The sequence below is a fragment of the Trachurus japonicus genome, chromosome 19 (genome assembly GCF_045865225.1).
Source record: "Trachurus japonicus isolate A0001 chromosome 19, Traja_1.0".
Classification (NCBI taxonomy): Eukaryota; Metazoa; Chordata; class Actinopteri; order Carangiformes; family Carangidae; genus Trachurus; species Trachurus japonicus.
The window spans coordinates 7,862,129-7,872,731 of record NC_140925.1 but is presented as its reverse complement, the minus strand read 5'-3'; the positions used below and the strand labels follow the sequence as shown (position 1 = coordinate 7,872,731).

Sequence of the window (10,603 nt, the reverse complement as noted above, 5' to 3'; positions counted from 1 at the left end):
CCATCATTACTTGAGAAAAGTATGTGTGAAATTCGTACCTATCTATTCTAGATCATCACCTAATTCACTGACAGCAACATGCTTCGCAATTATTTCCAACCAGACCGCCCCTTTACTGACCTGTACTTGCACTAATGGAGGTGTGTGTGTGCTCCAGTTATTTCTGATGCCACAGCTGGTACCACAGGTGGCATCAGGAAGCAGCAGTGCCACACTCACACTGGTTGCTCTGACGACCTCTCTCCATCTCACCTCTCTATTGCCTGCTGAGAAATGTTTTCCATGCTGGAGGCCCACGCTCATGATGTACTGCACATTCCTTATGGTTCTTTAAGTAGACCCCATTCAGCGAGATTGACACCAGAAATGTCAAGAATGTGAAGAATGTTTAGACTTCTGTTTTTCAATTCAACAGCATATTTATTCATGGCCATGCTGCCTTTTATACTATGGCTGACAGTCCATCAGGTCCATTACTGTAGGTTACAACAGCCAGAAGTGCTTTTTCATGACTTTTTCATTCCTGCTGGGACCACAAAAGGTTACACAATATTATGTAGCTAACCTTTCATGCCAGAATGTGGTAGCTGAACAACAGCAACAGTAAGCCTGAATATTCTCATTTGTCCAGGTCACCCTTATCCCCAAATAAATTTAAATCAAAAGCAACTGTCCCAGCCAGTCCCAGCCTGGTCTGATGCCTACATGAACTGATGAAGCCTCTTGGATGAGAGAAACGTCTTCCTAGACAAATAACCAAGTCCAGTTGCTTTTGATTTAAATTTCTTTGGGGATAACAGCAACAGTATTTTCATCAATACATTCCTCTTATTTTTGACATTATTACATCATTCCTAAATATTGTGGAAACTATTGTATTTTTTAGCCTACAACCTGCTGCCCCAGTAGGCTATGTAACTTATTTGGTTTTTTATTACCAAAAATCAAATATTGCTTTCATAAATACGTATTTCACTATAGTAGAATCACACCCGCATACAAATGAAAGCTTTCTCATACCTTAGAATGAGTTGTAACATGTCGTTACAAATACATAGGTGGGCGACGCACCGAACGGTTTTTTTTTTTTTTACGTTCAATGGCAGCGTGACCGTAGGTAACCACAGAAACTCAGCGGAGCTGTCGGCTCGGGGATAAAGTTTTCCAGGTAGCGCCTGTTAAAACTGTCACCACTGTGTAGTGTGTGGAAGGACGGACGGAGGCACTGGTGTTGTATTCAGGTGCAGTCAGGCACCTGAATGACACCGTCGGCAAACCAACCGGATGTAATTTTACTCGACAAGAGAAAGACGGTAAAACGTGGGTCAGGTAAACAATGCGACATCACCATGATAAAAAATGGTCACGTCTGTATTGTTTTGCCTCGTGCTGGCGGACCACTTGTTTACATAGACGCTTGTTTATACTGTTACATGCAGCTTTATCTGTCTGACGTCTGCCCGTTTTCACGTGAATGCAACATCAAGAATAGCTACGTTCCGATATGCAACCGCACCGCTAGATGGGGGTAATTCCTACACATTATAGGCCTACCTTTAAGCAAAACAGTAACAAGAAAATATCTCGGAATTCATTTATATTAGGTCCTGTTAGTATTTGAATAAAATTGCTGTATATAAAGTATATTAGGCTATTAGACTTACTTTAGGCTATATGTAAATTTTTTGACTCTGGGGACTTGTCATTTTTCTGTGTGGGATTTTTTAATATCTTTCACTTTTTTTGTCCAAAGATGTTATTTGCTGTGTGCCACCTATACTTACAGTAAACAAAACCATCAGATTATTAGTACACCTTTCCGCAAAAGAAAAAAAAAAGGAATATTTCGTTCACACTCTATACTGCAATGGCTTCTCTCAACAATTTTACTATAGTTAAGTTTCCAGGGGGAACTACAGTACATCTTACTCCATTACATTTATCTTCCAGCTGTTGTTACTAAAGACAGTGGTATAGTTCGGCCTTTACATCAGGGATGAAAATCTCATCTCAGTCATGTCACAACATTCATTATTTCCTCAAGACACTGTTTCTTATCACGATAGTTTGGTGTGATGATGTATGGCATTTACATTGTTTATATAAAGCGCTCATGCAGTGACAACAGTGTGAGTGTCTTTTGTAAATTGTATCTGATACAATGACATTTTCTTTTCATTCTGTCAGTTTCTGTGTAATTTGGTCAGTCTCATCTTGAATTTGCCAAACCCACTGATCCTCTTATACAGTACCTGATATAAGAGCAAGCAAGAGAAGAAATAGCATCTTATTCATACATAATGGTGTCAATATGGCCCATACATTATTTATGAAGCTTGAACAATCCATTTCACCAGTCAGTCTAATGTCTCTCATGACCCTACAATGAAAATGTAAGTATATTCCTACTATAGGCACTGGTGTCAGTGACTCTTTTCAAAGGAAAAAAGCTTATGTTGTCAGTGACCCTTCCTAACTGCACATAAATCTGAATCTGCGGTTAGGAAGGGTCACTGACAATAGCCCTAGTCATGCCACTCAGTCACTAAGCATGGCAAATACATTATGTTCCTGCTGTTTCACCCTCCATTCGTCATTCATTTTATTTCCAACCCAATTTCACGAGTGGGGGAAAAAATTGGAAGCATATGGGGCAAAGAGTATGCTATACATTTTAGAAAATAATTGTCAAACGTCTTGTTTGTGTAAGTTTTCCTTGTCTTGTATTGTATTGTGTCCTAAGTTTGTCCATGTAATAGCTTTAAAAAATATTTAAATGGAAAATAATAATGCAAGAACATGCCAACATGGTACAAGAAAAATGTACGACATGAATCAAAATTATTGCAATTTTTGTTTTATGTTGTGTTTACACCCACAGAAACACTGAAACATATTTACTGTATATCCACGTTTTATTTTTCAACAATCAAGAAAACCATACTTGGTTTCTCAGTTTTAACACATGACCCTTCAGTTCAATGTAGATCTATGCCATGATGTTACATTATGTAACAGCATACAAGCATCAATTAACACTATCACACCTATAGTATATTGTATAAATGAAGTGCAAATGAAAACTACTCTGGTGAGCGCCTTTTATTAAAGGGATAGTTCACCCTAGAATGATATTTCGCTCATTATCTACTCACCCTCATGTTGACTAAGGGCTGGAAGAAGTTTCAGAGTCCACCGTCCCTTCTCTGAGTTACAGGGGGTCTTGGAGTAGCAGTGCATGTCCATATAACGGTTGCAAAGGGACACCAGAGCTCTTCGTAAAAAAACACACACAAAAAACCATCCAAATACCTCCGTGATGCTCGTATGTAATGTCCGTCTTGTGCTGAAGCCCCAAATTGCGTAATTGTCCCGAAAAAAATTAAATAAGTCTATATTTTAAGCTTCTTCCTGGTCTGTCCAAATCTCGCGTGATTTGCGCCGGCGTCAGTGCGGTTACTGCGAATCACGCGAGATTTGGACGGACCAGGAAGAGGAGCTTCGAGAAGCTTCCGCTACAAACAAGCTTAAAATATAGACTTATTTAATTTTTTTCGGGACAATTACGCAATTTGGGGCTTCAGCACAAGACGGACATTACATACGAGCATCATGGAGGTATTTGGATGTTTTTTTGTGTGTGTTTTTTTACGAAGAGCTCTGGTGTCCCTTTGCAACCGTTATATGGACATGCACTGCTACTCCAAGACCCCCTGTAACTTAGAGAAGGGACGGTGGACTCTGAAACTTCTTCCAGCCCTTAGTCAACATGAGGGTGAGTAGATAATGAGCGAAATATCATTCTAGGGTGAACTATCCCTTTAACTTGGCTTGTATTTCTAAGAATAATCTACAAAGCAAAAACACTAAAGGATACCTGAGATAATCTGGGAGCAATACACAAGGGAATCAATAGTTTCTCATGCCACCGTGATGAAAATCTAACAAATTTATACACTGTCTGTGTGCTGAAGTGGATGATCTTGAGGATGAGTCGCAGCTCCTGCATGGACTTCAAGGACCTCCGCACCTCCAATCCTCTCTGCAAAACAACACTGAAATCAGACTCATACAAAGAGCATCATTTGCAATCTGTGCTACACAGAGAAAAGCTCAATATCAAAACACATCATTTAAAAGGCCTCTTATCTATCTAGTGGTTGCCCTTTGAACCTTATAACTTGGCAGCAACAGAAAGTAAGACAGATGGTCCCTTTCATGAACACACCAGAGGTAAGGTCTGTAATATTCTGCTTTCATTGAACAAAAACAGTCATTGCAAAGCTGAGTTTTGTGCCAATTCTAGACAAAAAAACAATGCATCTTTAATCTTCTGTTTTACTTGAAGTGTCAGTTTTAAATAGCTTATGAATCTACAGCCTTGCTGCCAGGCAACAAACTTTGACACAGAAAAGGGCAGAGGTATAGTACACTATTTACAGTAATTACCTGGTTTGTCATCGCTGAAAGTTCGGTTCATTCTGTATGAGCTATGGAGGTGAATAAAAATGTTAAATACAACAAAGGAAGGGGATTAAAGGGAGATTTCAAAAAGAAAGAAAGTGATATGCCCCCCTGACCATGTTCTCCACAGTTTTCTCCCATCCTGGTTGAATGACAGGCCGTGCACTGATGGAGTTGCACCAGGATGAAAAGCCTGGAGCTGCTGGAGCTTCTGATGGTGACCTGAGAGGTCGATGCTGTCTAGAGCTTGTTTGATCATCCCCATCACCAGGTCTTTCTCTGAGGGAACACCACATTACGTAACACCCTGTCATTAGCGGCAGTGCTGTTTTCCACCACAGCAATTACTCGCTTGCCGTGGTTAAGTCGAATACCCGATCTAAATGATGTAATTAAAATCTAAAATGGGAACTCCAAATAATAAAGCAGCAAATTAATGACCTGTGTAATGGAATATGATAGGAACAGCAAACTGAATATTTTAAAACCAGTTTTCAACAATTCAACTGATGGTCGTATTAATTCACTTGTCACTTCACTGCCAAGCAAAAAAACCCAATTGATCAGCAGATAATGATTAGTTCTATAAGCAGTCGCCGTGGGATTTAAATGTAAATTTAATTAAATACTATATTCTTCAGATGTTTCCTTAATTAAATGACTGTAATTAATGTATAAGATTTTTTTTTTTCTATTTCTTCCACTGGTACGTTCCAGACTACACAGCATGCAGTTACTGTATGTCTCCCTCTTGGTGACTATTCTGAACACATACATGTGATACACACCTGCAAATTTTCATGTGACTTTCTAAAGAGATCATTACTGTACCTCTACATAATAACAAGAATAATCCACTGAATTAAAATGAATTCCTTGTACAAATTAGCATGTAGCACCGCAGCGTTTTACCTCTTTGTCCTGCGAGCAGAAGCCACTGCTGGACAGCGGACAGGGAATCAGTCTGCAGGATCTGACAAAGAAGCTCCAACACCTAACACAAGAGCACAACATTAGCTTGCAACTCACGTGAATTAATTTTTACATAATTCATTAATTTTTCAAGATGCCATGGTGACAGAACTGAGCTGGGGGGTTATATTTCAGCAACACAGCAAATGCAGTGTTGCCTTGGGCCAAAGCTGTGTGCTCTGGAGAAAAAGGTAAAAAATCTCCTTTAGATATGCAGCAAACCTTAATCTCTGAAATGCAATATTACATAGTTGTGGCTCATTTCATTCCCTAAAGTGGCAAAGTGACATTTCCTTTCAAACTGTGAAGGAGCTTAAGTATACTGGAGGAGTATTTCACCATGAGTTCTTGATCATGGAAGGGCTGAGGATAAAGGAGGCGCAGGGAATGGGATCTGTGCTGGTAAGACTTGGAGGATGGAGGGATGATCCTCCCGGTTTCGGCTGAATATTGAGTCTTCCGACGGATAGGTTCTTCCTCAGGTTGGTCCTGGAAGATATTGTCAACATGGCAGTCTTCCTTTGAGAAAATGATTGCGAAAATATGTAATTGGAGATATAATTACAGCAAATCATCTACCTCTTTTTTGTCCTTTGGTGTTTGAGAAGACAAACTGATTTTTGCAGCGAGCTCTTTCAGTTCATCCCTCCAGGCCTCTGAAAACAGTGCTGCTAATGGGAAAAATCACTCTCATTATTCTGGAGCTGAGACGGATTTCTTGAAAGAAGAGCTTAAGAAAAATAATGAGGACCGTGCGTGCAAGTAAACACACCTGATTTGTTTTTGTTACCACTGACTCCATTAGGAATCGGGGAAAGTGGGAAAGCGAATGACGAGCCGGCTGCTTTCCTGAGGCCGTGGCTTTTGAGAAGAGGATGAGGGAATAATGATGAAGTGACAAACCAATCATCTCTCACCATGCAAACGGGTCTACCATTGAGTCCTGTGGAAACATGGCAGACACGGTTCGTTCAAACGTGGAGTGAAGTCCTTCAGATGTGTGAGACAATCAAACGAATGCCCTGAAGAAGTAAAGCCAGTGAAATCCCTGCTGAGACTAAAGGGGACATTTTCAATGGAACATCAGGGATGTAACCTACTTTTCTACCAATAACACAGTTGTCTCTTTCATGTGCCAAATTACTATTCCAGGTGCCCATGCAGCCACTTATGAAATATTTCATTGGCAGGTAATCCATAATGTCCAGAAGGGCTGCATCTACTTGAACTTTAAAATAAAGACCCCAATAATGGCCCCCTTTGAGATTTTAACCTACTGTAATGAATTCAATAAATGTCTCTCTGAGTACGTACACTCAGAATTATTAACTGCATAAACACATTGTTGTTAGTGACAATCGTTAACATTCATATACAAAGAGAGACATTAGCATTTTAGCTCTCCTCACAAGCTAATCGCTAACACTGGGTTCATCAGTTTCTACTGAATGCAGCTTATGTACTGTATTGACAGCTGTTATGACTGACAGGTTAAGTGGCTGTATAGATTTATAGATTATAGATTATGATTATATTTTGCAATTTGCACAGACAATTGTGGTCCCCAGAGGATGAATCACAATAATTTTAATGATCCTGTGACTTTTAGTTTTGTAAAATTACCGAATGTTTATTAAAATTACCGAACATTAGCTTTAATTACCGATGTACAGCATCATAACAATTTTGGTGATCTTGTAACAAGTGTCACCAATAGGAGGTTGCCACTGTAATATGAAATGACATACATAAGATGGATTGCTATGAAATTGAGGACAGGCATGTATGGCAACCAGAAAATGACATGAAATACGTTGATGATTGATTCCACTGTTTTTGTATCAAATGTTGTCACCTGCTCAACTTTTTAGTCTAAGTATTTTGGGTTAATGGCAATATGCAATTTTTTTTTTTTTAAGTAAGAGTGTGCATCCTCTTTTAACCACTTAATACATCAAAAGAGTCTCGCAGAGTGTATGGATTTCTTCTGCTGCCAAGGAGCTTATCACTGTCTGCTCACCTTGAATATGCCTCACCCTGTGTGGGTGAGGGTTGTGCCGGGAGAAAAATGAGTGATGACTCAAAGAACCAAAGCGCGGACTGCTCTTTGGCAACATCTTTGTAAATTCAGGGGTGAATGGCACCTGAGTAGTTTGACTGTGACTCCTCTCCCTGTTCGCTCCTCGGGAGTTTGGACCTTGCATTACCGACATATCTTAGATTGAAAGCTGGAGGTTTCGTCTAAATTTAAAGGAATGAAAAGGGGAAAAAAGCAAACAGTAAAGCTTGTTTGTGATGCTCAAAATCATTTCCCTAACTCAAACCTAACCAGAGACAAAACAGACACACTCAAGCTTGATTTACCCCATGAATCAAAAGTTACATTTGAATTTCAAATTTGACCAGAATATATGTTTAGAGTTCTGCTAGCAAAAAATCTACAAGAAAGATGACTCATATAAAGAAATATAATTCTGAAGAACCACTTTACCTCAGAAAACAGCCTGCTGCTCAAAAACCCTCGGTACTCAATGCGCTGTGTTGCTTGTGTTGCTAAGAAACCTCCACTAAACAAAAGACAAAGGCATATGTGCCAGAGTGACTGACATTCAACCAGTTCATTCACATGGGCTTTTCATATGCAAAGCAGGTGAGATTGAACTATTTTATGGTGTTTAATTAAATAACTGTTTGAAAGTGTAAAACAAATGTCAACAATTAAATTCATGACCATGAATCACATTAGATATGGGTTAACTGTGGCATAAGAACATGTAGGTGGATGTGAATGCTGTTCTGGCCTTTTCTAAACGAATTAATATTACATTTTATCTTTTCTGTTCTATATGTGATTAATAAGTGGTGAAATCATAATAGCACCATAGACAATAACTAGTTGATCAAATATATTAGTTTATGAAACTTGTCTGTAACAGTACATGACTTACAATATAACAAACCATCTACTTTCTCTGAAAACATTGACAAACCATGAACTTGGAGGTTTCTGAAAAGGTTGAGGTCAGAAAATTTACTTTTGTGAATAAGGTAGCCATGGCAAACGTAGCATTTGTCAGACCAGAATGGATCAAAACTACTGTAAGTAACCTGTGTGATCTCTGGCTGCTCTGTCACGCTGCATTAAAAAATCAATTTGTGATTGAGGGTGAAGTTTTAACTTGAAATCCAGCAGCTTAGACAAAATAAATAAATACAATTTCTCAAACTACTCCTGCAGCATCATTGAGTTCTCCACTTACTGTTAGAATTTAATGAAAGGCCAAACGAATCTGCTACTTCAGAATAAGAAAGCCAAGGCCCTGTTAGAAAAATTACAAACCTATGAAAGGCTTGCTCTTAAAACAAATTATAGTGATACTGGAAAGATTGGATGATATACAGTATACTCAAGAATCACAGGTAACCCATATAATATACATAAAGCTAACCAATACCCTCTAAAATATATATCAATCACAGTTTTCCAGCATTGTGAAGCAATTGAAACCCAAGTGCAGTCTTTTGATTTCCCTGCAGTTCTGAGTGTGACACACATCACGTACATTTTTGCAGACTATTTGGCTGCAAAAGAGTTGGCAGAAAACGTTAAGCATTACAGAAGTGGGTCACATCTCCACAATGCTTTCTTCAATCACAATCTAAATTGCTCAGCAGGCAGTTAGGTCCTCATTGTGGACATGTGTAGTGTTCACTGCTTGCTGTGTTTTTGCCCAGGCCCTGGAAAAACAACACCGTTTGTTGCTGTGATATGTTCTTAATAGATGATCTCCTGCGTTTTTGTCTTTTCTGAGAAGACAGACTGGGCTTGACAGGACTAAATAATTCAAATTCTGTTTGTTTATTTCCTCAATTGAATCTGAAGGTTGGTGAAGTGTGCTACAGAAGATTGTTGTTTTTCCTCCCTGGCCTCACTTGAAAGGGTTCGCCTTGGTAGAGTGTCTGCTAAGGTGTGGGGCGCCTTGTCGTTATTTTTGTTTCGTTTCATTTCATTCTCATTTTACATTCCAGATATCTGAAACAGGCTGGATTTCAATTCTGAGCACTTTCTGCCATTTAGGTAAATAAAGTCCAGATAAACTATATATTTATATATACACTACATAAAACGTGCAAAACATCTAATTTGCTGATGCTCTCTTCTGTTCTTATCTGGTCTCAATTTTGTTCTCAGATTACCTCATAGTTCCATTTTTGCATTGATAAGCTCTAAGGTCACTGACGTCAGTGGCTGATACATTTTGAACATCATGTGTCTGCTGCAGTACAACAGTTATAAACAGAAGCAATCCTCCTGCTTACTTATGGGATCTACAGGTAGTCTATGTTTCAGGTTACATCTCACCCAGAGTCCTAATTTGCTTTTGTAAAAAACTTTGGTCATTATTGTTATTGTACACAGGTACAATACAGTACAGGTTTTTTGACAGGGGTTTTTGACATGCGACGAACAGGACATAGGACAAAAATAATGGCACAGCGACTAGCACTAGTTCAGTTTTTAGACATTAAATCGAGAAAAGGTTGCCAGATTTTAAAAAAGATTTCCTCGTTAGCAGACATAATGTAGGCTACCTGATTTTCTCCAAGCGTAATACATTTCCCAGCTTTCTCAACCACATTTCAAATGTAGGAGACCTTTCAGATTTCCAAGATTGTAAAATTAGCTTTCTGACTAACAATGTTGAAAGGGAATTAGTCTGGACTGGCCACCCCGAACAACACAGTGAATGGGTCTGAGTTACATGGATGATTAAAGGCCTTAGTGAAAAACTCAAACAAGGAGCCCTAAGAATGATTGTAGCTTATGACATGACAAGAATAGGTGGGATAGTGTTCCTTCTTCACTTCGACACTTAATACATTGGGATGACACATCCAGAAATATTTTCTGCAATCTGGAGGGAGAATAGTGTAGTCTAAGTACAGTACTACCTTGAATTGTATCAAATTATATCTTCCATTGATTGAGCTATCATGGATGTTCTTAATACAATTCTCCCACATTTCATTTGAGATTTCCCTATACAATTCTCTCCCCCAAGCCTCTTTAAATGGATCCGACAATGTATTTTTTATTCACATTCTGTATGATTCCATAGGTTTGATTTGAAGAAAAGAAAAAAAAACGATCTAATGCTACGTGGTT

General features: G+C 38.8%; 1 protein-coding gene across 1 annotated transcript; it reads right to left on the bottom strand.

The window, feature by feature from the left end:
- Positions 1-3,927: 3,927 nt before the first annotated feature.
- Positions 3,928-7,988, bottom strand: tbata (thymus, brain and testes associated). The gene is made up of 9 exons (XM_085761254.1): positions 7,928-7,988; positions 7,457-7,651; positions 6,209-6,379; positions 6,016-6,104; positions 5,776-5,925; positions 5,377-5,458; positions 4,581-4,743; positions 4,450-4,490; positions 3,928-4,042 (listed from the first exon to the last, which is right to left on the bottom strand). The coding sequence occupies exons 2-9, from the start codon at positions 7,647-7,649 to the stop codon at positions 3,951-3,953; spliced, it is 981 nt and encodes a 326-aa protein (XP_085617380.1). The 5' UTR covers positions 7,650-7,651; positions 7,928-7,988; the 3' UTR covers positions 3,928-3,950.
- Between the last annotated feature and the right edge of the window lie 2,615 nt (positions 7,989-10,603).

Coding starts and splice junctions, on each gene's coding strand:
- tbata (XM_085761254.1), bottom strand. CDS start 7,649: ATGTCGGTAATGCAAGGTCCAAACTCCCGAGGAGCGAACAGGGAGAGG. Junction 6,105..6,208: donor TGGTAACAAAAACAAATCAG/GTGTGTTTACTT, acceptor TCCCATTAGCAG/CACTGTTTTCAGAGGCCTGG. Junction 5,459..5,775: donor TCCATGATCAAGAACTCATG/GTGAAATACTCC, acceptor CTCTTGTGTTAG/GTGTTGGAGCTTCTTTGTCA.